The sequence below is a fragment of the Arctopsyche grandis genome, chromosome 11 (assembly GCF_051622035.1).
Source record: "Arctopsyche grandis isolate Sample6627 chromosome 11, ASM5162203v2, whole genome shotgun sequence".
Lineage (NCBI taxonomy): Eukaryota > Metazoa > Arthropoda > Insecta > Trichoptera > Hydropsychidae > Arctopsyche > Arctopsyche grandis.
Window position 1 is genome coordinate 525,199 of NC_135365.1, and position 27,493 is coordinate 552,691.

General features: G+C 36.0%; 2 protein-coding genes across 3 annotated transcripts in view; both read left to right on the forward strand.

Annotated features, from left to right (window-relative positions):
• On the forward strand, positions 1-26,940 carry LOC143919059 (uncharacterized). 2 transcript variants are annotated; one of them, XM_077441241.1, is made up of 2 exons: positions 1-717; positions 1,227-8,173. In XM_077441241.1, exon 2 carries the CDS (start codon positions 1,537-1,539, stop codon positions 6,796-6,798), a length of 5,262 nt encoding a protein of 1,753 aa, XP_077297367.1. In that variant the 5' UTR covers positions 1-717; positions 1,227-1,536; the 3' UTR covers positions 6,799-8,173. The 2 variants fall into 2 exon arrangements, 1 of the variants encoding a protein (XP_077297367.1); XR_013261182.1 differs by lacking the exon at positions 1-717 and adding an exon at positions 26,807-26,940 and having other exon boundaries at positions 1,537-7,915.
• Positions 1-27,493, forward strand: part of LOC143919074 (semaphorin-2A-like) — a 401,435-nt gene that overhangs the window by 348,441 nt on the left and 25,501 nt on the right. Inside the window, exons 3-4 of the mRNA XM_077441259.1 lie at positions 21,940-21,991; positions 26,527-26,697. Of these exons, the coding sequence (XP_077297385.1) occupies positions 21,940-21,991; positions 26,527-26,697 (223 nt within the window). The remainder of the gene's footprint in view (positions 1-21,939; positions 21,992-26,526; positions 26,698-27,493) is intronic.

Here is a 27,493-nt window from a genome sequence, read left to right on the forward strand (position 1 = left end):
AGTGTCGGCCCAAGCGGAAATACGCGACGGTCGACAGAGTTCGAGCAGACGGCGTACGGACAACTTGTGTTCCGTACGCTCCGCTGAACCACCACGTGCAAATTTTACATTTCAATAAACTACATCAAACCATTATCGAAGTCTTTTCCATGATGGTCACTTCGAACCGGACACCAGTAACCTAGGCCACAACACCAAACGGACAAACCAATAGGAAAAAACGTGGTCGAGAAAAAATGGATGTCAATTAAGAAATCGGTATCGTTCCTTTGTTACTATCCATACCTTTCCAATACTAATAACATGTTTGCTTCTATTTCAGCAATATATTGATTGATGTACAGAGGTACATGACCGCGTGATTGACGCAGAAAATATATAAATAAAAACATAACCTACAAAGACGCATGGGACACAGAGGTAATCCAAAATTATCGGAACGATCACATAAACATCGTAAAGGATATTCAAGTAAGTGAATGTATTCAATCTCAGGCAATCTGTTCAAAAGGCAATCATGTGGGTAGGTCAGTTTTTAAAATATGTTTTAAAGTATAACAATTAATTAACGCGATTGTATAAAATAATATCGCGCTACGAAGGAATGTTTCATCGGTCGCATCGAATTTCGTATTAAAAGTGTAAAATCAGATGTAGTGTAAAATTAGCAAAGCACGTGGGGAATTATACTTGTAGCCCCAAAGTGGCTTAAACCAAGTACATACCGGTATATTCATATCGGTAGATCTTTGTTTCTTAATGTGTGTAGAAACACCCTCCCCCCCCCCCCCCTTCCACGATAAATGTGGAATTATACTTGTAGCCCCAAAGTGGCTTAAACCAAGTACATACCGGTATATTCATATCGGTAGATCTTTGTTTCTTAATGTGTGTAGAAACACCCTCCCCCCCCCCCCCTTCCACGATAAATGTGGAATTATACTTGTAGCCCCAAAGTGGCTTAAACCAAGTACATACCGGTATATGCATATCGGTAGATCTTTGTTTCTTAATGTGTGTAGAAACACCCTCCCCCCCCCCCCCTTCCACGATAAATGTGGAATTATACTTGTAGCCCCAAAGTGGCTTAAACCAAGTACATACCGGTATATGCATATCGGTAGATCTTTGTTTCTTAATGTGTGTAGAAACACCCTCCCCCCCCCCCCCCCCTTCCACGATAAATGTGGAATTACACTTGTAGCCCCAAAGTGGATTAAATCAAGTACATACCGGCATATTCATACATCGGTAGATCTCTTTGTTTCATAATGTGTGATGAAACAGTGGTGATTTAAAATAAATCACAAGACTTGTAGCCCCAAAGTGGTTTAAATCAAGCACCCACCAATTTAGGGTTGTTATTTCTTCCAAAATATGTTGGATAGATTCTGGTGATAATAGTTAAAGTAGAATATTAAGATTCACGGTTAATCATTGAATATTATTACCTTATCTCTACGAATAGTTCAATTGACAGCTATAGTAGAGAATAACTGTATTTATGAGACGAAATAGTGCAACTTTCTGAAACAAATGTCAAGTGCTGAAAACGAGGAAATAGAAGCTTCGACTTCCAAGTCGCATAAAGGTCGAAATCCAACTAGGGACGTAGAACCTATTAGAGACAGGTCAAGCTCTAGAATACATCAGACTCGAAGTCAGACTCAATCGATAGAAATATTAGCGAAGGAAAATAAAGTAGAAGTTATAATGACGTCAATAGAATTAAGGTATTCAGGCGCGGTACAAAGACTAAAAGGAAAAATAGATAAATCCTCCGAATTAGATGAAGGACAGTATCAAACCATTAAAGAAGCATACGATTATGTCCGAAAACTCCATTACGAGTATTTAGATAACCTTACAGACATATCGAAAGCGGCCAAAATAGACGAAGAGTACGATGCAATTACAATAACAGTTAAAAATCTTAAAGCAGCATTAGATTGCCAATCCTTTCAAGATAGTAAACTAAAGGTAGAGCAAGCAACAATTAAATTTGCTAGAGATAAGTTACCGACGTTAACCATTCCCACATTTCAGGGAGATCCATCTGAATGGCAATCGTTTCAACAAGCTTTTAAGAATATAATAGGAAACAAAACGGAATATTCGAATGTCACGAAATTGCAATATTTGCATCAATCCTTAATCGGTCCCGCTTTGGCAGCTGTATCAGGTTTAGATATTAGCTCAGACAATTACGAAATAGCTTGGAGTATTTTAGACAAGCAATATAATTTACCAAGACTTAATCTCAAAACTAGGATTAATTCACTTTGTGACTTAAAATTAATCACAAGAGAATCACATATCGAATTGAGAAATCTATTGAATCAGGTAACAGTGTGTATTAAAAACATTGAATCGTTGGGTTACGCGAGAGAAATTTTAGATCCATGGGTAACATGTTTAGTTCTAAGGAAATTACCTTTTAATATAGTAAGAGACTGGGAAATATCGCTGGTTAGCAGAGAAATGCCACCATATGAAAGTTTAGAGACATTCTTGCAGAATAGATGTAATGTATTACAATCTACTGCATCTGTAACTACGGTGAAGGAATTCCCTCATAGTCGTCAAAGAATCATGAGAACTCATGTCGCGAACAAAAACCCATCAAGTAAGGTAAACGCATGCGCATTCTGTCGAAATAATCATTTCATAGGCAAATGTGATAAATTCAAAGCAAAATCCAGTATGGAAAGAAATGAATTCGTTAAATCTAATAACATGTGTTTTAAATGTTTAAATTCATCGCATAAGATAACAAATTGCAAGTCTAACTATAATTGCTTAAGGTGCAAACAAAACCATCACACTTTGTTGCATCAGGACGATACATTTAGTTCCAATAATACGGGAAGGAAGTCAATTAATGCTCATTCTACTCATTTCTCTCAAAGGGAGATAATTTTACCGACGGTACAAGTAGACATTATAACGTCCAATGGAACGGTCGTTAAGGGTCGCACATTATTAGATTCCGGCTCACAAGTCAACTATGTTACCACATCTTTCGCTAAGAAGAATAACTTCAAATTAGAGAAAATCTCTCAAAAAATTGTAGGTATCGCTAATCAAGAAAGTAGCATTCGTCACATCACCAAGGTGACCATAAGGTCTTCAACCACTAATTACTCAACCAAAGTGTTGTGTTTGGTATTACCAGAAATTACTGGCGAAATTCCAACTGTGAAACTGGATCAACAGTTAATTTCAATACCAGCGGGAATCAAGTTATCAGATCCCCTTTGGAATAAACCGACGCCAATCGATTTATTGCTCGGCGCCGAGATTTGCGTTCATGCTATGAAAGCAGGAACCATCCAGTTAGGAAAAGGTATGCCTATCTTAAAGGATACCGAATTCGGATGGACAATAGTTGGTCCATATCCCGAAGTAAATAATGCTCCAGGGAAGAGCCACATAGGCTTAAGTCAATTAGACAGTCACATTCAAAACTTTTGGATGATCGACCAGGTTCCTATGGTAAAACATCAATCTCTTGAGGAGAAAAGATGTGAGGAACATTTCCAAGCACACACATCACGAGATAAAAACGGTAGATTTTGTGTAGCTTTACCATATAAAAATTCCCCGGTAGTATTAGGAAGTTCATTGCACATTGCGGAGAAAAGACACAAAACTTTGGAAAGACGTTTTTTAGCCAATAATAATTTAAAAATGGAATACAATAAAGTTTTAGAAGAGTACATAAATTTAGGACATATGTCAGAGTGTGAACCCCCGGAGGCACATGAGGTTCATTGTTATTTACCTCATCACGTCGTGGTTAAGGAGTCTAGCCTTACCACTAAATATCGTGTAGTTTTTGATGCGTCCGCAAAGACAACGTCTAATATCTCACTAAATAATATTTTGATGGTGGGACCTAATGTCCAATCAGATTTGTTAAGTTTACTACTCAACTTTCGACTCCATAAATACGTGATTACTGCGGATATTAAGCAGATGTACCGACAGATTCAAATAGCAGAGAAAAATAAAAATGTACAACGAATCATTTGGCGAACAGATCCCCAGAGTAAATTCAAGCATTACAAGCTTAATACAGTAACATTCGGAACTGCTTCAGCCCCATTTTTAGCTACTAGATGTCTAAATCAGTTAGCAGAGGAGAATAGAAACAAATATCCCATCGCTAGTAAAGTGATCGAACGTGATTTTTATGTTGATGATTTGCTCACGGGAACTAATACTATTGAAGCTGGTAAATTATTAAAGGTTCAACTGGAAACCATATTATTATCAGCCGGTATGCCCTTAAGCAAATGGACATCGAACAACTCCGATATAATCACGGATGTTAAAGCTGACGATTGTTCAGATTTTAACTTCTCTAACGAATCACACAAAACTTTAGGTTTATTTTGGAAACCGCGGGAAGACGTTTTTGTATTTAAGGTTCAAACCGAAGTCGAGACTGAAAATATAACAAAAAGAAACTTTTTATCAGTAATTAGTCAGATCTTCGACCCATTAGGACTATTATCTCCATTGTTAATTAATTATAAGATATTAATGCAATCTGTCTGGCAACAAACCATTGGTTGGGATGAATTCATTCCTCAGACAATCTTCAAAAAATGGAAAGATTGTCAATTATCCAATACAGTCATGAAACTTTATAAAATTCCTAGATTGATAATACTAAATAATGTCATTAATATACAGGCACACGGATTTTGTGACGCATCCGAGAAAGCTTATGGTGCTTGTATTTATGTAAAATGTACTGATCAATTGGGAAATTCCAAATGTCATCTTGTGTGTTCTCGTTCGAGAGTCGCTCCGCTCAGTTTGGTAACTATTCCGCGTTTAGAGCTGTGCTCCGCTATGTTATTATCAAAGTTAATGAAGTCAACAATAGACCAATTAACAATTCATATTAATGAAAAATATTATTGGACGGATTCAACCGTCGCATTGCATTGGATTAGAGGAGAGTCATGTAAATGGACCACCTTCGTTGCCAATCGAGTGGCCGAAATCCAATCAATATCTCAACCCATTGAGTGGTACCATGTCTCCTCTACAGACAATCCAGCAGATTTAATTTCTCGAGGGACTCAACCATCAGAATTAAATCATAATTCGTTATGGTGGGACGGCCCTAGTTGGTTGAAATTAGACGAATCACGATGGCCTCGAAGACCTCCTGAGATCACAATAGATCTTCCAGAGAGAAGGGTAGTCACTAACGCTACCCTTGTGAGGGAAAATAATTGGATAGATAAACATTCTCATCTTCCAAGACTCCTTCGAGTTTTATCATATGTTCGTCGGCCACTAAGGAATAAACAATTAAACGTTAAAGAAAATAACGAACCGTCCGCTTTAGAATTAAAAGATGCTTTAAATAATTTGATAAGGTTATCGCAAATGGAATCATTTCCATTGGAATATCGTTTGCTGAGCAAGGGACATCCAATTCCCAGTAGCAGTAAATTAGCTAAATTGTCCCCTCTATTCCACGAGAATTTAATTTGTGTTGGAAGTAGACTTCCTCTGGGAACAACTCTATCAACGTCACCCATTATCTTGTCAAATAAGCATAAACTTACACACATGATTGTCCGAGATGCGCACTTGAAATATATTCACTTGGGTACTCAAGCCTTACTGTCGTTATTGCGGCAGACCTATTGGCCATTGGCCGGACATAATACTGTCAAAGGAGTGGTGCGTTCATGTGTCATTTGTTTCAGAAATAAACCACTGTCACACAATAGATTAATGGGATTACTCCCGCTTGAACGTACCACTGCGAATTTTCCTTTCAGTCATGTGGGGATAGATTTCGCAGGACCTTTTCCTGTGAAGAGTGGTTGCAATAAGAATTCTAAGATAATTAAGGGTTACGTTTGTGTCTTTGTGTGTTTTTCCAGTAAGGCAGTTCACTTGGAACTTGTCGGAGACTTAACGAGTTCAAATTTCTTAAATTGTTTAAGAAGATTCGTAGCCAGACGTGGCAGGCCCAATACGATATATTCCGACAATGCTACTAATTTTGTCGGTGCAAGTCGTGAACTCGTTAATTTAGTAAAATTAATTTACGAACGTCCTCATGAGGAGAAGCTACTACGGTATGTAGCCTCCGAAGGGATTCGTTGGAAGTTTAACCCGCCAAGGGCGCCTCACATGGGAGGGCTGTGGGAAGCAGCGGTTAAATCCATGAAGATTCATTTAAACAAGGTGTTAAAGGCCACCACCTTAAATTTCGAATCATTTTGTACGGTATTGACTCAAATAGAAGCTTGCATGAATTCCCGTCCTCTTAGTCCCTTGTCTTCGGATCCACTAGACCTTTTACCCCTCACACCTGGACATTTCTTAATTGGCAGATCCTTACTCGCTCTTCCAATGGAGGTTAAATATAACACTAATGTCCATGCCAATCTGCTTCAGATACAATTGACCACAGCAGCATTTTGGAAACGTTGGTCGGCGGAATATTTACATTCTTTGCAGTTACGACACAAATGGAAGAAGGACTCGAGCAACAATCTGAGTGTGGGTCAAATGGTCCTGTTAAAGGAGGAACACATGCTGCCAACCCGATGGGTCTTGGGTCGAGTCACTAAATTGTATCCCGGACCAGATGGCAGAGTTCGAGTCGTCGACGTCTTTACTGCCAGCGGAGAGTTTCGTCGGTCCAGTCATCTAGTGGCGCCATTGCCGATTCTACCACAAGGACCACTTGACAGGAAGGAAGATCAGCAAGAGGGAGGAGAAACAGCAGCTTCAATTCCGTCAACTTCGGTAGCTTAGTTTAACCCGAAGACACTACCCCCAACTCATATTACTTATTAGATGTAATCATGAGTTTAAATCATTCAATGTTAATAGTAGTACTCCGTAATTCACTTTAATTGTGTTGTGTGTATAATTTAAGCTATTTTCATTTTAACATTCGGCAGTATATATCTCCGAATTTAATTTAATCATTTTGTCTTTATAATATAAGACTTGTCTCATGTCATCACTCGGAAGGATTATATCCGAGTTTAAAATAAACTGTTCAAATTTGACAGTTAAAATTAGATTCATGATTTGTTAATGTTAGTCTCCAAGCCACACTTAATGGAGCATCTTAAATTATTTCATGTCTACTTAATTATAACCTGCCGGGAGTCAGCCGCAGGTCTTATGTTTCTTGTTATGAAAACATAAGTTAACTCTTACTGTTTATAGTATTTATGTGAATCATAGAATAAGTAAATATTATAATACTGAACATTTCGATGTTTAACGTAGAGACATCTATAATCATAGTTCGCCTTCATTTCCTGCTTGTAGGAATGAATGAATGACTTTCCAATTTACTTTTAATTTAGCAATGTTTGTGCTACTTGTTGATGAAATCAAGTTAACTTAGGAGCATTACACTCATTAATCAAGTTTAGTTGATCGGTAATAGCTGATCTGTCTTGACAACTGTAACAGTGTCAACATTGTATTGTCTAAGTTAACATCAAGATGAGGAATGCTTAAGTTTTAAACCATATACAGTCCACTCTCTCTTCTTTAAAGTAAACTTATCTTGTAATGCTTATTCACAGCTTCAAAGGAGATTTCAAAAATTTTAATGTAAATAGAAACAACATTCGCCAGAGGTATACCTATAAGTTGAAATATTACTGAACCAATAAATTGATTTTATCCTCACACTGGATGAGGCAAAGGTTTCATTATTCACCCTCTATTTAATTATTTTAAGAACTATGATTTATTGTAAACGACTCGTCAGTAATGCTGTAACTCTGTAGAATAACTGTATTGTTCAACAGTTTTCCTATGTGGGACTATGTTCCGACTTTTGTAATGACGTGTGGCAAACAGTCTTATTAACTGATTGTCGATTGGCATTATTGACGAGTTGGCATTAGTGTCGGCCCAAGCGGAAATACGCGACGGTCGACAGAGTTCGAGCAGACGGCGTACGGACAACTTGTGTTCCGTACGCTCCGCTGAACCACCACGTGCAAATTTTACATTTCAATAAACTACATCAAACCATTATCGAAGTCTTTTCCAGTCGGCTTCACATGGTTCTGAAATCTGTACCATTTTTGCTGACTATTTTGACTCCACTTTCAATAGTGATTCTACCATTAACCTTTCTATCTCTAATACAGATACTTCTTCTTGTAACTTATCTACTTTTCATTTTGACTTATCTACTGTACTCAGTCACATCAACTCTCTCAATGTTAATCTTGGTGCGGGTTGTGATGGTTTGCCTTCTTTTTTCCTTGTTAAATGTGCTGTCCCATTATCTCTTCCCATAACAATCCTTTTCAATCTTTCTATGTCGAACGGTAAATTTCCTGACTATTGGAAATTATCTTACATCACCCCTATTTTTAAAAAAGGTGATAAGAATCTTATTGAGAATTACCGTCCTATATCTAAACTATCTGTCATTAGTAAAATCTTTGAAAAAATTATCTATAATTTCCTTTTCTCCAATTTCAAAAACTACATTATACCTGAACAACATGGTTTTTTTAAGGGGAGATCGGTAGAGACTAACCTGCTTAATTTCACTAGTACTCTCACATCTTATATGGACAAACGAATCCAAATAGACGTCGTTTATACGGATTTCTCTAAAGCTTTTGATAAAATCAATCACAACCTTTTACTCAATAAACTTTGGTCCCTCGGAATCCGAGGAAATTTATTTCGTTGGATCTCTTCGTATATACTAAATCGTCACCAAATCATAATTCTCAATGGTTTTAGATCATCACTTAGACATATTCCTTCCGGTGTCCCACAAGGGTCGCATTTAGGTCCCTTATTCTTTTTACTCTATATTAATGATATCTCATACATCTTCAAACATTCCTTTATACTTCTTTACGCTGATGATTTAAAAATTTACAAACCTATATACACCATAGACGATTGTCATAAGATACAAGAAGATCTAGATAGATTCTCTATATATTGTTTAAATAATGATCTTTTTATTAATCTAGAAAAATGCTCTATTTTAAATTTCACTAGAAATAAGTCAATTATTACTAATCAATATCAATTAAATCATTCAATCCTTAACACGTCATCTTCTATTAAGGATCTTGGTGTAATACTCAATGATAAACTAGATTTCTCTGAACATATTTCTTTTATTACCAACAAAGCATTTAAATCTCTTGGATTCCTACTCCGCTCAACAAAACCCTTTAATGATCCTTACGTACTAAAATTACTTTATTTTTCCTTTGTAAGGTCTCACCTTGAATTTGCCTCAATTATCTGGTCACCTTTTTATTTATCCCATATTAATTGTATTGAGAAAGTTCAACTTAAATTTATTAAATCCTTACGCTACCTTTTTCCTACCTATACCCATTCTACTGTTTCCGACATTTTAAAAATCCTTTCTTTTAACAATCTTTCTGTCAGGCGACGACATTCTGATGCTATATTCTTCTTTAAGCTCATAAATGGTTTCCTTGATTGTTCTGATTTACTGAATAAGGTTAATTTCAGAATCCCAGTTCGATACCCTAGACGCGTTGCACTCTTTTCACTTGATCCTTTCAATACTAATTCCCAAAAATATTTTTATCTGCAGCGCGTTTATCGTATGTTTAACGGAGAGCTGAATGAGGTTGATCTGTTTGGTATTTCCCTACATCAATTCAGGTCTAACATCAAGAGAATCTTGACCGATTGATTCATTTTTTCTTCTATTCTATTTTTCCAATATTTCCATTATTTTTATACTTTAGTTTAGTTATGTAATGTGCTATTTAATCATATTATAGCTTTCATTCCTTTCCATTTCATTTGTTTATTTTGTATTTACCTTTTTCATTTGTTTTTTATATTTGTAAATTTCAATTTCTTCTTATATTCTATCTTATAACCTTTTCCAATTATTTTAATACTATAGTTTAATTATGCAATGTACTACATATTTTGTCATGCCTTTATTCTTTACTTTTTAATTTGTTTTCCTTATATTTATCTTTTTCATTTTTGTAAAAATCTATTATTGGACTCGGGTGTTACATATATTATTTATTTACTTTTTGTGTTTTTTATACCTATCTCTGTACATCCTGTCTGTTGATTTTTCAATTAATAAAATAAAATAAAAAATAAAATAAAATAAAATAAAATAATTAAAATTTATGTACTACATACATCAACCTTTGAATATTAAATTATGTTATTTAACCAGCAGCATATATCAATGGTTAGCGTGTAATTCTTTCAATTTTTTTGATCACGGGTTCAATCTCTGGCTGTGCTGCTGGCCAGATCTTGGATATGTGACTCCAAGGTCTAGTATTTTCTATCGGAGTTTGCCAATTTATCTGATTTCATTGAAATTGTAAAACCTGTAATATTTCTTGCAAAACTCGAACTTACAGCATTTTGAATTCGCTGATTTATAAAATGTCTCGCAAGTTACATTTTTTCAGCATCTCGAAATTCGTTAATTTATAAAACAAAATGCTACGTAAATTAAAAAATTTAGTACATTTTTCAAATTCATCCATAGGTTTTTGCACCAATTTGAATCGAAAAATATCCCACAGCAAAATAGCCCCAACAAAACAGCCCACACACAAAATTGCTCAAGATTTTTATATTTTTTTGTAAGGGTGCTTTTGTACACTTACAAACATTTATTGAATTTTTTCCTTATTAAATTAATAGTGTTTCGTAAAATTTTATATTTAAAGATTCAAAATTACATATATTCATTAATGTAATTCAGAAAAATATCTCGCGACAAAATAACTCCAACAAAACACCCCACATACAAAATAGCCCAATACAAAATTACCTTACAAACATATGACAAGTTAACACTATTTTGATAATTATATTTTATCACTTTATGTTTAATTATGCATTGTCCTATTTAGTCATATTTTAGTTTTTATTCTTTTCTTTTTCATTTGTTTGTCTATATGTACTAGATATATTATGTATCTATTTTGTAAAAACCTATAATTGGGCTCAGATGTTAGTTTGTTATATTTATTCTTTATTTTTATGAATTTCTACATCCGAGGCCTGTTGATTTTTCAATAAAAAAATTAAGATTAATTACGAATTTTCATAATATTCATCATTAACTTTGAGGTAGTCATAAACGACAATAAAGATAATATCCGTCTCATATTATCCTTTAAAAGGTTCTGACAAAGTATGTTTGTCACGTTCGACGAAAAGCCTCATTTATCTTTCGTCTTCTGCGCTACAAACCATCGTTTTCCGTTTTCATCCCAAATCGACCTTTGATTCATTCGAGATGGTTTTAAAAAAATGTCGCATACAAAAACCCGCATAAATCAAATTGCGTATGTATGTTCATATACATATGTAAATTATAATGTGTATGTAAAGGGTTAAAAATGCGCAATAATATAATACATATATTCGTGACGTAGATTCGAATCGACGGGAGGGGAAGTTTTGTTATTCGTCAAGTATAGAAGGGGTGGGAGGGGGTAGGGGGTTGGTTGTCGACTCTAATGGTTCGACGATGACTATGTAATACTCGAAACAGCTTCATGCTCGTATCTCCGGCCGTTTGTTCAGCTAATGTGCAATAGTTGAGATGACAAGCAAAAATCTGTCAGCCGTGGAAACAATGGCACGACCGATAAAAATACTCCGAGCTCGGAAAAGCGATGCGGAAAAACAATGGGGTGGGGGTTGCGAGATGCAGCGAATCCTTCGTGGATTACACTGGGTCAATCGGCCACTGCTGTTTCGAAAGTCTTAGTCCTCGGACAAAGGCATTTAATCAGTCTGCCGGTAGCCTCTAATTAAAGTTGGAAGTGGTCAGCTCCTTCCATTCGAAAGATAGATTGTTGTTTGAGTAGATGGGTGTATAAGGACTATAAGGAGAGCTCGTTGAAAAGCGGTAGTTTGCATCTGAAGCTTCTGTCTAGTCTAGTTTGATTTGTACCTACATACTTACCTATACATTCTAGTTGGAATTTGCATATAAAGAATATTATATTATTTCAGTTGGAGTACTGTATATATGTACTCGTTTATAGTTTTTTCATAGAAAAACGCACTCACTCAGTATCTGGTAAGGTCTGACCGCACTATGCGTCAACCGAACGATCCAACACTTCACAACAGTGTGCGACAATATTAGGTAAACCGCACTTGAACGACAGCGATGTGACACTACGCAGTAATTGTACGATTAACAATTAATAATATGTACGATGGTTTAAAATTCTAAATACGTATTGTATAGGTATTTTTAATAATTGCGCACTGTCCAAGCCGTTTTTTTCTGCACTGGCAATACTTTTTTACACTAAAGGTCTGACCGCACTATGCGTCAACCGAACGATCCGACACTTCACAACAGTACGCGACCAAATATTATTTGTATGAAATTTTATGAGACATGACGCACTACGCGACAGACGCATGACGTAGAATGACACCGTGCGTCAAAGTTAACTTTCCGACCAACTTTGACGCAACGTGTCGTTGAGTTGGGGTTGCCTTGCGCCAATTATTCTCCTTCTTCATATCGTGACTTTGAAATAGCATGTAGCCATAATCTTTTGGTTTTTGTCGATTGTTCTTCTTCCTCGCATATCAAAGATACTATAATAGCGTCCGTTTCGTTGATCTTGCTCCAAGGTACCGAACAAATGATTGATATAATTTACTGCGCAGTGTCGCATCGCTGTCGTTCAATTGCGGTTTACCTAATATTGTTGCACACTGTTGTGAAGTGTCGGATCGTTCGTTTGACGCATAGTGCGGTCAGACCTTTAATATTCTTTATAACATCACTATTATCTCGAGTTTCTATGGGTACATGCGAGCTGTTTTTTCGGGGCTATTTAGTCAGGGCTCTTTCAACGTGGGTTATTCAGTCAGGGTTATTTAATAGTGGGCAATTTTGATGTATCAAATGAGAGCAATAGAAAAAGATACTGATTTATTAGAAGTTCAAAAATAATCAAAATTAAATCAAATGAGAAAATAAAATCGAGAAAAAAATACATTACAAAAATGCAATGATTTGAAGGATATTTATTTATTTTATATATATATATATATATATATATATATATATATATATATATATATATATATATATATATATATATATATTAATATTGCGACAGTGACATTATAGATATCCTCAATTCATCGTTATGACCAAACTAGTGTTGTGCCGGATGAAATATCATCGCATGGGCTATGGCATATTAAGCTATTAATTAAAAAAAAATTAAAAGTAATGTTTCGGTTCTGTGTTCGATCCGCACGCGGTCGTATCAAATACCTTTTAAATATATTTAATTGTTTAGTATGAAAAAAAATATCGTAAAAACTACCTATCTAACTACATATAAATAATATTAAAAAAAAAACAAATAGAAAAATTAATTAATTAATTAAATCAATTTTCAATAGATGGCGCTAAATGCTCACAGACTTATTTTCTTAGAGGAAACGTTGGTAGCGAACAGTATATATATAAAAGTTTTTTGTTGTTTTAACTGCAACGTACATATGTATATACATACATATGTTATGTATTATATGTATGTCGAACCGAAACGACTATTATAGTACGGCGAGCGTTATCGAACACAGATACACAGAATAACGTTATTATATACATATATGATAAAATGATGAAAATAAAAATCTGATGACAGAATGTTCCAAATTGTAACCATTCTTTAAAAAAAAGTCTAAATACATTGTTAGTCTATATTATTATTTTTTGAAGTATGTCTCAGATTAGCATTTTCATTTTAAGCCATAAAGTTTTGAAATATCCATACATAACGGTGTTGAAATCAACTTCATGACCATATATGTATACACACGCTATATATAATAGTACTTATCCAAAGCATATCCCTTCAGAGATGAATTTAAACAATAGATTTTTACGGTTGAAGTTATAAAAGTTTATGTGTGAAGTTCCAAGTACAGATTTAATTCGAGTCGCAATTCAACGATAAAGCTTCATAGTTTGGAAAGCTATACATTGAATAATGGACTCTACATATTAAATTCGAGCATTGAAATTCTTCACACAGAAAGTGTTGACCGTCTGAAGTGTCTCGAGAGTTCTGTGTGTGAACCTGCTCGTAGACAGGGTGAATGTCGATTGAATAATATATTACATCCAAAAGACTCGCCCACTTATTCAAACTGCACTCGCAAGACTATTAAAAACGTGTTAAAATTTTGCACCTATACCAGTTTTAGTACCCACTAAAATTTTAACACTCGAAGCACCTCGCCAACGTTGGAAGTTCACGAAACACATGCATACTACATATTTAGCAAAGTACCTCGTTTCGCGAGCTGTGTAATAATAACGGAGAAAGAAATGCAATACTCGATTCGGAAAGTCTTTGTTCAGCAAATGGGGGATGAATGGGTTGAGTGGATTTTGCACTAAGGTTATTCCGTTCCGATGTAATGCAATAATAAGAAGGGAATCCTTCATCCTCGGGACCTTAATTGTGGCTCGGATGCCTCACGTTTCGTACCGCTAATAACCCCTAGGCGAAAATTACTTTCAACCCTTCCTCCGACTGCCGCAAGCAAACATTATCTAAAGAATATTTCTATTCCTCTATACATTTGATCTACTACTTGATATTACTTTAATTAGCCTCAATTTCTTCTACGTTCTCTTGGGTATCATTCCTTAGTATATTACACTAGTTGTTTTACCCGGCTTCGCTCAGTATTTGTAATATAAACAGCTTAAACATGGCGAAACTAATAGTAAATATTCATTTGTTTTTTTATTGAATTTATTTTAATCGAAAAAAAAATATATCGAATCGTCGTCATAGAAACTTTGTTTTCGATGTTACCAACCATATTTTCTTACATACTTTCTTTCGAAATTATATATTAGATATATCAACTCTTTATTTATATACATAACCAGCAGCAAGGACTAGTGGTTGGCATATTATGCTTTCAAGCAGAGTTTAAACAGTTCAATTCCCACTAATAGCTGCTGGCCAGACCTTAGTTTGTGACTCCAGGTCGATCGTTTCCTATCAGAGTTTGATATTTTTTTTGATTTTCATTGAAACTGTTCCTGTAAAATTGGCTTTTCCTATCCAATTTTATATTGCAAACCTTGAGTTATTGTTATATCTCAGGTTTTGCCAGATTTCTCTCCATAGATTAACCAGCGGCGTGGACAAGTCATTATCATATTATGCTTTCAAGCAGAGTGGTCACGGGTTCGAGTCCCATTGCTGGCCAGACTTTGGTTTATGACTCCAGGTTGATCGTTTCCTACCAGAGTTTGACATTTTTTTCTGATTTTCATTGAAACTTTTCCTGTAAAATTGGCATCTCCTTTCCAATCTCTCTTGCAAGTCTCAAGTTATTCCGCGTCTTGAGGTTTACCAATTTGTATAATAAAATTCTGCAAAAAATTCTCCATAGATGTCATTATGGATGATGTTTGTATGAATTCGCATTGTATAAAATTCTTGTATTGATTGTATTGATCGTATTGTATCTGTATTAGTATGCTCTTCGCTTTGGAGCGATCTGTAAAGGCGAGTGTACATTTTCATCCTCTCCTTTTGCTTTCAGAAACTGCTCGTCCGATTTTTTTTTCAAATTTATTTATAATATATACTTTTCTCTACCCTTTTTGGGTCGCCCTGTCGGTATCACTTTTTTCCTAGATTTCCTAAAACCCTTCACACTTACATAACTTAATGATCAGTGTCCTTCAATTGGGTATACTTGGCATCCGGTGACCGTACCTTCCAAAATTTACCTATAATATATCTAGCACAAAATTAATCTGCTTCTTTTAGCTCTTTCTCGGTCTCCCTACTGATCTTTTGTCTAATCTTCCTCCACTCATGAGTCGGTATCTTTTAAATGAAAACACTTGGCATTATTTATTTATTTATTTATTTATTTAAGTTTGGACCGTTGTAGCATTACAGGAATTCCTAATGCGCCACAATGGTCAAAAATATAACAGAAAAGACAAGAAACAAAATAATAAATTAGACATAACAAAAACAAAACATATATATACACAAACAACTAAAAATAATAATAATTATTATTGTATATCGTTTATCGTCTTGAATTCATTCTATGTTTACAAGGTTTTTGTATTTCGTAATATTCTTTCTCGATTATGATTTTCAAGTTATGAATTCCATAAGTCCTCACCAGATAGAGTTTCAAAATTTGTCATCCGCACTGACCGAAACCAATCACGACAAGCAAATAATACACCACCACCACGTCGATCTACTATATCGCGACGATGCACCCTCCAGGAAGAATCAAAAAGTTCAGCATCAAAAAATGATGAAGTCAACCATGTTTCCGTTAGTGCTACCATATCATCACAAATAGTAGAAACGGCTGAATTAAACGCAGCCAGCTTTGTCCTGAGACCTCGTACATTTTGGTAATAAATTACCAATTTTCGGTCTCCCAGTTTGGCGCGTGACTTTCTTTGAGACAAGAAATGGCAGTTTTGATTGAGCCAACGGAGGTTGAGCCAATGGAGACGAAACGGAAGAGGAAGCAGAAGAAGAAGCCAACACAGTCACAACAGAATCACGACTATCAGGACCATTTGAGCAGGCAGATGTAGGAGAAGAGGCAAACATCGACGTCACTGCGACCGTTTCCATAGAAGATTCACTAATACTTGCAGACGTAGTTTTAATATCAGGCTTCAAACATCTAGCAGCTCCCGTACAAACATCAGCAAATGAAACACTTGGGCGCAGCTCTAATGATGAAACAACGTCAGTGGCAGACATAGAAGTAGTATTAGTATTAGATTTTATATTCTTAATGCTCATTCCCCAATCTTTAAATCTACCAAAATGAACACCAGCAGGCCAAGAACCAGCAGAAAATAACAGGCCAGCGACAGAAGCAGGAACAGATACCTTAAAGGATGTATAAGATCCTCGTGCATTAAGAGGGGAAACCACAATGCCATCCTTTAATCCACAGATGGCACTAACGTGAGTCAAAACCTCGTCACACGAAGTGTCCAATGAGAGCTTCCATATATGTATATTGACATTCCTTTTGACGGAAACAATAATTCCAGAAGCTGCTGTTCCCACCTCAAATTTACGTCTAAGTGGAGGTTGTTCAGCCGAAGGTCGGTCAGGTAATGCGGGTTGTCCAGGTTTTTCATGATTAATTCGCAGACCAGATTTATTATTATATATCGATTAGTGCATTCTAGTCACTGTAGCTGAAAAATTCTTTTGATATTCCGAAATCTACCCCCAATAACCAGCTCATCTGCTTTTTTTTTTTTTTAGATGTTACTTATCTTCCTAGTTCCTACACTCGTGGATCGGTGTCCTCCTATAGAATTTACTTCCTTTCATCTCAATTAGTGAAACCCAGTCACGATAGCCTATATCTTCCGGAATTTACCTTCAATATTTGTAGAACCAGCTCAACTTCTTCTGGGTCTCTCCTATTTTGTCGATCCTTCCTCAATCAACTTAAATGTCATTCAATATATTTATAAACGATTATTATACTTCAATTTATTGTAAATTTGCACTAAATGTCTGGTGTTTGCTCGTGACGGGTAAATAAAATAAAAAATATAAATAAAACGATATGTAAATACTTTTTCACACTTGAAATAAGAGTGCTTTCACATATCATGGAGCTATGTGGAATAAATTGTCTGAGCGAATGAGAAGGTACGAGACACGGTGCACGCTCTGGTGGGGATGTGACAGAGAAGCGCGAAGCGTGCGCGCGATCGGACGTGTTTTGTGTACAGACACAAACTATCAGCACGATTTTTTGAGCACCAGGACCATAAGTACTTATTTAAAAAGTTTAGATTAAAAAATACAACCTTTACGACTTTTTCAGTGCTCCGAATTTTCCAGGAAGCTCGTACGATTTGGGGTTTATAGCTTGCCGCGGTTTAGATTTACCTCATGGTGTGATTTAACCCTTTCAGCGCGGGTGCGTAACGGGACTAATTGTGTTACGCATCCCGGCACGCTGCAACTAAGCACTTCGTGTCCTCTCGTTAGCAAGGCGAGGAACGTGTTTGATCCCGACGTATTTATAACACTATCTAGCCCCTTCACCTGCCCTTTAAGGGTTAAACCTTTAGATTTCCCTTATTTTCGACGATCATTTCCGTCTTCCATACCACTTACCACTTCAACTATCGTAGTCATTATTATTAAATGTTTTTTACCTGACCGACTCTCATCAACATGGAGATGACCTTGAATCAATTTTTTTATACTTTTAATAACGATTTTCACCAAATCTCGTACTCACACCCCAAATGTGAGAATTTTTTTTATATTTCATCATTTATATCCATGAGATATAAATATTTTAAGGATATTTTCACACACACGCCCGCGCTGGAAGATACTATACGCGAAAATATGCGTCGTAAAACGGGAGCCGCGCAGATAAATTGAGTGATAAAAGAAAATTCGTGGAAATTCTGCGTGGACCCCTTCCACTTGTACACAGGGTCGGATTTATGCATTCTAGAAACAAACGAGCGAATAAAGCGAGCTGCGTCCAAGGTTTAATTTTCAATAACAAAATCAGAAACGACACGGACTGAGCTCTCGGCCAGGGACGTGCAAGCTCTTTTCTATAGGGGTCGCTTGGATAATTCAATAGTTAGAATAGCATGATAAAATGACGTTGACGGCCAAAACAGGCCTGCTCTTAGAACTGTCAGATTTATGAATCAGATTCAAAATTTTAATTCATTTGTAATGGTATGCAAATAACTACTATTAAAAAGAGTATATTGGTGTCGTACTATTATAATTACAGGGCCATTACGACGGTTGCATGTCGTTCGCATACATACCTTAAAATATAGAAGACTAGCTGTATTACCCGGCTTCGCTCGGTATGTGTAATATAAACCGCTTAAACATGACTAATCTAAGAGTAAACATTTTATTAAATTTATTTGAATAGATTTATTTTATATAAATTTGTTTGAATACTCATTTGTTTTTATTTTATCTATGTACGTAGTAACAATAGATGAAGTTTTGTGATCATGCGAAAATTCCAACTCGAGATTTTGACTAATTCGAACTCAGAATCGATTACTGATCACGTTTTAATGATCTAGAAAAAATGTGTGTGTGTGTGTGTGTGTGTGTCTGTGTATTTTGGGGATTTTTTGAACACCGTTAGCCCTATCGAACCGAAACTTAGTATCGGTTACTGAAATTCTTATCGACACGACGTAATTTTTATTCAATTGACTGTCTCGAACAAACAAAAATGTATACTAAGTCTCTTTCGAAATTATATGCAGTGGCGGACTGGGACTGAAATCAGTGCATGCCAGGAGTCAAAGGGGGCCCCACCCAGGGTTAAAATAATTTGTCCCCCCCCCCCCATATAACAAAATTTTCTTCTTTCCATCACGCTAAAAATCAAGGGAAATTTTTTTTTTTCAAAATTGGGAATAAACAAATTTAGGTACAAGAAAAATGGCAAAAGCAAAATAGATCCATAAATTATATTGTATATTTCGTTTTAACCCTTGTTCTAGGTAAATATAATGCATCATAAAAAATGCGGCATAAAAGCGGCTTTTACTTTCGGTAGAAAACAATCAGGGACGTCATTTCAGCTTTTTCTTTGGGGGGCAGGGCAGGCAAAGATTGGTCAAATTGAATTTTTTTTTCAAAAAATCTTTTTTATATCGGAATAAAAATGGAAAATATTCTTTACCTTATTGAGTTATAAAATATGAAAAAATAAGCTTATTTTTGAAAAAGTAATTATAAAATAATTTTATGTAAAAAGAGAAAAAAGCGCCGCAGGCGAAAATTTTTTTCCACAAATCTTTACATAGTCAACATTAATCGACCATCAAACTGATTCTCCAAAAAACTATCAATTAACTTAATTTCTACCGACTGTCTTGTCACTTTATCTATGTACATATGTACGTAATAACATTAGATAAAGTTTTGTTTTGTTTTTTTTCAAAGCACATAGCAGTGATTATTTTATTAGTTACCCAAAAGTAACATACATAAGAAATACACGTAGCATTCATAGATCCATAGTATCTCATTAATCATTAAATTCATAATATTTTCTAAATTCACACTATTCCTTAATTAAGGCGAGTGCCCCCCTATGGCCCCCCCAAATTACGTCCCTGAAAAAAATGCATAATATTTTCAATTAATGTTAATCGAAAATCGGGATTTTGGGGAGGGGGCCCCTATCCTATATTTCTTTTTACATGGATGTGTCTAGATTAGGAATAGATTTTATATTCGGAAACTGTTTAAAATTGTGTATTTAAATCTTACTATATCATCGAAGTATAATCAAATTTTATTTTGAAAGTATGAAGTAAATTTAAATCGCTGGTTGATGATGAATCATCCTATCAAAATTGTTTTAAGCAATTCAGTTTATATTATTCACGAAAATTTGTTTATTCCCATTTTTATTTCAGTAGTTAGTTGTTACATAGGTATTGGTATATACATAATCTTGAGGTTGGAATAGGCCCGGCAAAAGGTCCCACGCAAATGTTGAAACTTACATTTCAAGCCTAATAAAAAAAGTTAACCGATCCTTGGGCTGTTAAAGCAGGTATTAGTTATTTGTGTATATCGTAAGAAATTTGTTTTGTTGAAATACCCAAACTTTAGGTCCTAAAGTTGCAATATCCTATACATTTTTACACACGTGAAATAGTTAAAAAGTTATTTAATTTTACTCAGGGCCCATATTTTCTAACAGATAGTGGGGCCCACATGCCATCGGGCATGTTCGCTTGTATGGCCAGTCCACCACTGATTATATGTATACCAGAATCCGGCGGCCTCCCCCCGGCACCCCTCGGGACTTCGCCCACTGGGTCTTCATCCCCTGGGCCTTTGCCTCCGAGGGCTTCGAATCCTTTGAATCGAAAAAAAAAATAGAATCGGTGCCTATAAATCGAAGAAAAAATAAATCGAATGTGTTGTTTACGAACCAACCAACTAATGTTACATATATGCATATATATGTACATACATATATGCAAAGCAATCTCTTTCGATTTTTAAAATTAAAGATTCTTACTGCAGTGTTACTACATACCTAAAAAATTTGTTCGTAACAGTCTTTATTTGGTTTATTGATTTCAAACAATGAGAAAAAACTATTGATAATTTCTTTGTGGGGTACAATGCGTCTCGCGGGCCGCAGTTTACGTTTCCCTGCTCTAAGCAGTTTGAACTCGTCTCGCATTTCCTCTTCTCCCTGGTGCTAAGGGACGCTGGGGATGGAAGAAGGGGGCATTAAGGGTCCCCCGGTTTGGGGTCCGCGATCCGCGACAGAGCATTTAAAACCAATGGCGGGGAAAATAGGGGTGACGTCAGCGGCGGCGCATAATGCGCCCGGGAAAACCCCCCGATTCCGACTTTCAGTATTATTTTCAGAGACGCCGACAACCGTTGAACACACTTCCGGTTGTCATCTTTTGAATATGCAAAATCGGCGCTTTTAATAAAGACACCGATTTGCATTTGCATCTCGTCAAAAATTGCTCGATGCCAATCAAACTCTCCTCATTTATGCTGTACGATGCGATTATTGAGCAAAGAAAACCGACACTTTACACTCTACCACCAAAAATAATCATTCAATTGAATATTTTAGAACAACCCGACATCCTTTATTACAAATTATATCAATTTTTGTAATATTGAGACAGTAGATTTATATACGTTCACGCGCAGTAAAGAGTCACAAGTCTGCAAGAGATCAGTCGGCCTGGGAGCGTTATGTTATGGATTAGATAAATAAAATCGTTACACGCTACTTATGTTTACATAATTTGTCAATTATAATTTTCTCTTTTTGTTTCAGGGATCGAATATACAAGCTCAACCTCACCGATGTACGACAGTCGCACTGCGAGGTAAGTTTCCCCAAAGATAAAATTTTTTTGACCTTTCGACACAATGGTTCAATGTTTAGTTTGGAATGCCACGCTGGTCGTATAAAACTATTCCAATTACACGAGTTGGATACATATGTACATACGTGCATTTATATGCTTGTAGCATAAGGTGTTTCCAGGCAATTAGTTCGCAGACATAAATATGTATTACCGGCTTGACGTTTATTTCCTTGTCTTGTGCTACAACTTTGGTCATTTTCAACGGTTAAGGATTTATCGTTGGTATAGCCTTCTGCCGAATTCCGCTCTTTGAACCCAACACGTGTGTATATAAGCACAACAGGACTCACTCACATATACAGGACGAAGTTCATTGATGATCTTCAAAATAAAATAAAGTTTTACTTAAATTTTAGCAAGGAAAGGTACATTACATATACGTATGTACCCAGTATATATGTATAGATGGATTAACCCTTTGAATGCTGATGCCTTTTCTGTTGAAAGCCCGCCAAGCTGAAAATTTCGCCAACATTTCCAACTAGAATTATTTAGAAATCCAATAGAAAGCAGGTATAAAAATTGTAGCCAATCCAAACCCATAGCCCATTTCCAAATGTTGTACCCAACCTTGGGTATTCCCAAGTTGGGAAACTTTGGTGTATTTAAGATTAAAACATTTTTAAAATGTTGAAATTTGACATTGAATCAGATATAAAAGCAAAATTCTTCTTTCAATTTTTTTAACCCTTTGAGTGCAATATTTCAATATAAATCCTATAGAAAGTAGGTATAAAAATTGTAGCTAATCCTAACAAACCCTAGATAGCTACTGCCGAGGATTTCGAGTTTTGTAATGGTGTGTTTAGCCTCTCTAATATATCTTACAACAATATAAAATAAGCATAACATTCAAAACAGTCTATTAATGAATGTATTATTCCAAAACTAGTTCCATCTTCTTCATTGTTGCTAAAATGTAATGCTCACAATCTAAATGCCAAGCCACAATCTAAAATACTCAACAGTTAGGGATTACCATCGAAAAATTCTGCTAAGGTTATAAATTCAGAAATTCCGATGTAAACTAGTCTTTATAAATGTTGACACGGATTACATGACCCATATTTAATGCATTTTTTTCAATGCACCTGGACAGGCTTAGCGGATAGTATCCTTGTTTACTTTGTACATGCTCAAAATACAACGCCTATCGGCTTTTTTTTTTAATAATTACTAACCTCTTCTTAGTTCGGAAACGATTTTGTCGTGTGACAAAGTTTGGGTTCTTATGGGATCGTTTTCAAACTTTGCCATTTTGCTCGGTTTGGTCATCAATGAAAAATAATCGTAATAGACATGTTTGAAAATACTGCACCTTCGTTCACGGTGACGTCTATCGTCCATACTGTTGCATTTTCCCACACAGTTCTGATCGTTTTTTTCCTTTTTCGCACCCCTCTCGCTATTGCAGATTGAGCACTTTGCCATACTCATGATCAAAGTTTACCGAGAGAATTGGTGATTTCTCAATTATGCAGGTTTTTTATATACATTTATTTTTTATTCAGACTCATGTCCTTGTTGGCAAAACGCCGATCGGCGTTGATTCAAAGGATTAATATTCATAATATGAGTTGAGTATATAAAAAAAAATTACCTGAAGTATAACTGTGCAATGTATCAACGTACATTCTACTCGGCTAAGTCGCGCCCCCCACCACTTGAATGTCACCCAAATATAAGTAAATCGCTCGCACATGATGTTACTTCAGCGGTGAGTCAATAAGCTCAACATGACTGATATTGAAACTGCAGATATACCGCGCCCACTCTAGTCACTCTTTCAAGTCGCACCCCCCACCACTAATGCAGTTTACTTGTACCGACTTGAAGGTCAGAGCTTGACATGTTGATTAACGTCTTGACCATCGCATCAACAAACTCTACCCTTTCCCTAAAACCCGACAAAGAAGAATCCCCAGGGCAGTGCAAAGACTACCTTCAATTTGCATTCAATTTAAACCGGAAAATTCCACTTGCAACAACGGCTCAGAAGGGAAAACAGGTGACGCAAGTTGCCCTCCAAAGTCGTCTCGATGATTTTTATACGAGCGCTTTGTTCGAGTCGGCGCCCTTTTGAATTCGGTGTAGGGAGCGCCACTAATCCTCTCGAAGGAGCCCTCCCAATAGGAGGACCTTGGGTAGAACTTTTCCTGGCAAGTTTGCGTATTCATAAGAGGACCTCGAGAACGAGGCTGCACATAAGGAGAGAAACTTTAAGCCTCCCTTAGGATCTGTCCTGGACGCAATTGTCCCGCGACACTCCCCCTCCACCCGCCACCTTACCCTTCACTTCCGGTTTAACACAATCAGAGAGGGAGTGCGTGGTGTATGGGGAGGGGGTGGGGGGGTGTGTGTGTGTGTAACTCGTTAACGTTTGTATCCTTCGAGGAGAAATTCAATTGAGAATGCATAGGAAACTATGGACGACCGTCAAACTGGGATTGTTTCACGTATTTACGAGGGCCACATGTGCGCACCCAAAGGGAGTGAACCCTCCCACAAGCTTATGACAATTTTAGAACTTCACCTCACAATCGCAATACAACAGTGGACTAAGTCGGATCGATTTCAGCTTGAACCCATTAGGAATGTCCCTACATACGATGCAAACAAACCTACTAATTGTACACGTATCAAAAATACTCGGTTTAGTCGCGCCCCCCACTACCACTGAGCTATTTACCTGTACCATTATGTGAACGCATATTTTGACATTTGCCTTTCATTTTTATATTATTGAACTTGTAGACGATCACTTCACACATATTCATTTATTTTATTATTATAAGTAATACTCAAATTAATATATAATAACAAATTAATGACGTATGTGACCTGACAGGTTGGCTCAATGCGTCACACCAGTCTTAGTTAAACAAGAATAGTAAAAATTTATCAAAAAATCATTCATCTAATTCAAATAGACTCATGTTGAATCTCACTATTATTTTCTATTTAATTACTATAATAAATACATAAAAGTATAGCTCAATGGCAGCATGTATTTTTAGCACCAAGTGATCAGTGGGTTCGATCCGCTATACTGCTGGTTAGATTTGGGGGTTTTGTGACTCCAAATCGATCGTTTCTTATCAGAGTTTGCCAATTTTATCTGATCATTGTTGAAACGGTTCCTCAAAATTGGAAAAAATCATCTTTCCTGTTGTCAAAAATCTTCTGTATTTATTGTGTGTATAATTTGTAAAAATTATGTACAAAATCTAAATTCATAGATGTCTCAATGGATTAATTCTGTGATTAATTAATTAATTGTTTTTTCGTGTTCTTCAGCTTCTGAAAATACAGTGATTTATGTAATAATAAAATGCTGCATTGTTTTTAATTAATTGTTTAGGAAAGCGCATTGGGGTCTTCCTGTCAAGCCTTCCTGGTATACATATATCTATGTAAAAATAAGAAAAATAATTAATTCTGTGATTAATTAATTAATTGTTTTTTCGTGTTCTGCAGCTTCTGAAAATACAGTGATTTATGTAATAATAAAATGCTGCATTGTTTTTAATTAATTGTCCAGGAAAGCGCATTGGGGTCTTCCTGTTAAGCCTTCCTGGTATAGATCTATGTAAAAATAAGAAAAATAATAAAAATGAATAAATAACAATAAAAAATTAATAACAGGTTGCCTCAATGCGTCCCACTAGTCTCACAACAATAATAACAAGAAAAAAGAAACAAAAACAAGAACAGTAACAAATTATAATTTTTGTGGCTGGACCTTTAACCGGTTGGACGATTTTCGGTCGGACGTTTTATCATCTGGGTTTTTTATCGTCTGGATCACTTATCAGGTGGACATTCTATCGGGTGGATCTTCTTTCGTGGTACCTTTGTCGTTGGATCTTATATCATTGGACCTTATGTCGTGGAACCCCCTGGAACATGACATTATGTATGATTACATTTTTTTTTCAGATATCAGTCATTTTTTTATCAAAAGCTCAGTAGCTTGTCACGGTTTTTCAGATGATATTATATTTCATGAAAAATGTATAATAACTCTGACTGGATTTTCGAGCATCCATCCGAGCAAATCCGCGACTCTTTTGCAAGCGTTGTACCTTTTTGAAATTTGCGATTACGAATCGGAAAACATTTCATCCGTGGAGATAAACTCTCTGCTGACCTCAAACGTAATTCGAGCCTTTTCACAAAGGTCGAATTATGTTCGGAGTTTTCACCCCAGCTTTTGCCAATGTTTCAATGATTTCAGACCGGCAGCCGCAAAAGAAAACAAACAGTTTCTAGCTCGGCTAGTATTTAACAGATAAACCCCTTAACACACAAACCTATACACGTACGAGTAGATACGTCCAATAGAACTTTCGCAACGCTTATAAATACGGACACATATCAAAGGCTTGGCTTGATTGAAAAATTTTATCGCATATTCATACTCACTGGAGTCTTTATTTATTTATTATTAGATCTTCTGATTATTAAAACATTCGTTTATATTCTATTTTCAGAGGGATTCTCTTCCATTGGAGCCGAGCAATGTTGCACAGTGTGTTTCAAAGGGCAAATCGGAACATTTCGATTGTCGAAACCACATACGGGTGATTCAACCCATTGGTGATGGGCAACGCCTGTATGTTTGCGGCACAAACGCTCACAGTCCCAAAGACTGGGTCCTATACGTGAGTATTCATACTAAAAATAAGTTGTTGTTCCGACTTTTGTAATGACGTGTGGCAAACAGTCTTATTAACTGATTGTCGATTGGCATTATTGACGAGTTGGCATTAGTGTCGGCCCAAGCGGAAATACGCGACGGTCGACAGAGTCAGCGAGCAGACGGCGTTCGGACAACTTGTGTTCCGTACGCTCCGCTGAACCACCACGTGCAAATTTTACATTTCAATAAACTACATCAAACCATTATCGAAGTCTTTTCCATGATGGTCATTTCGAACCGGACACCAGTAACCTAGGCCACAACACCAAACGGACAAACCAATAGGAAAAAACGTGGTCGAGAAAAAATGGATGTCAATTAAGAAATCGGTATCGTTCCTTTGTTACTATCCATACCTTTCCAATACTAATAACATGTTTGCTTCTATTTCAGCAATATATTAATTGATGTACAGAGGTACATGACCGCGTGATTGACGCAGAAAATATATAAATAAAAACATAACCTACAAAGACGCATGGGACACAGAGGTAATCCAAAATTATCGGAACGATCACATAAACATCGTAAAGGATATTCAAGTAAGTGAATGTATTCAATCTCAGGCAATCTGTTCAAAAGGCAATCATGTGGGTAGGTCAGTTTTAAAATATGTTTTAAAGTATAACAATTAATTAACGCGATTGTATAAAATAATATCGCGCTACGAAGGAATGTTTCATCGGTCGCATCGAATTTCGTATTAAAAGTGTAAAATCAGATGTAGTGTAAAATTAGCAAAGCACGTGGAGAATTAT

What these genes read in the sequence shown, in the direction of transcription:
- LOC143919059 (XM_077441241.1), top strand. Translation starts at nt 1,537, where the DNA reads ATGTCAAGTGCTGAAAACGAGGAAATAGAAGCTTCGACTTCCAAGTCG.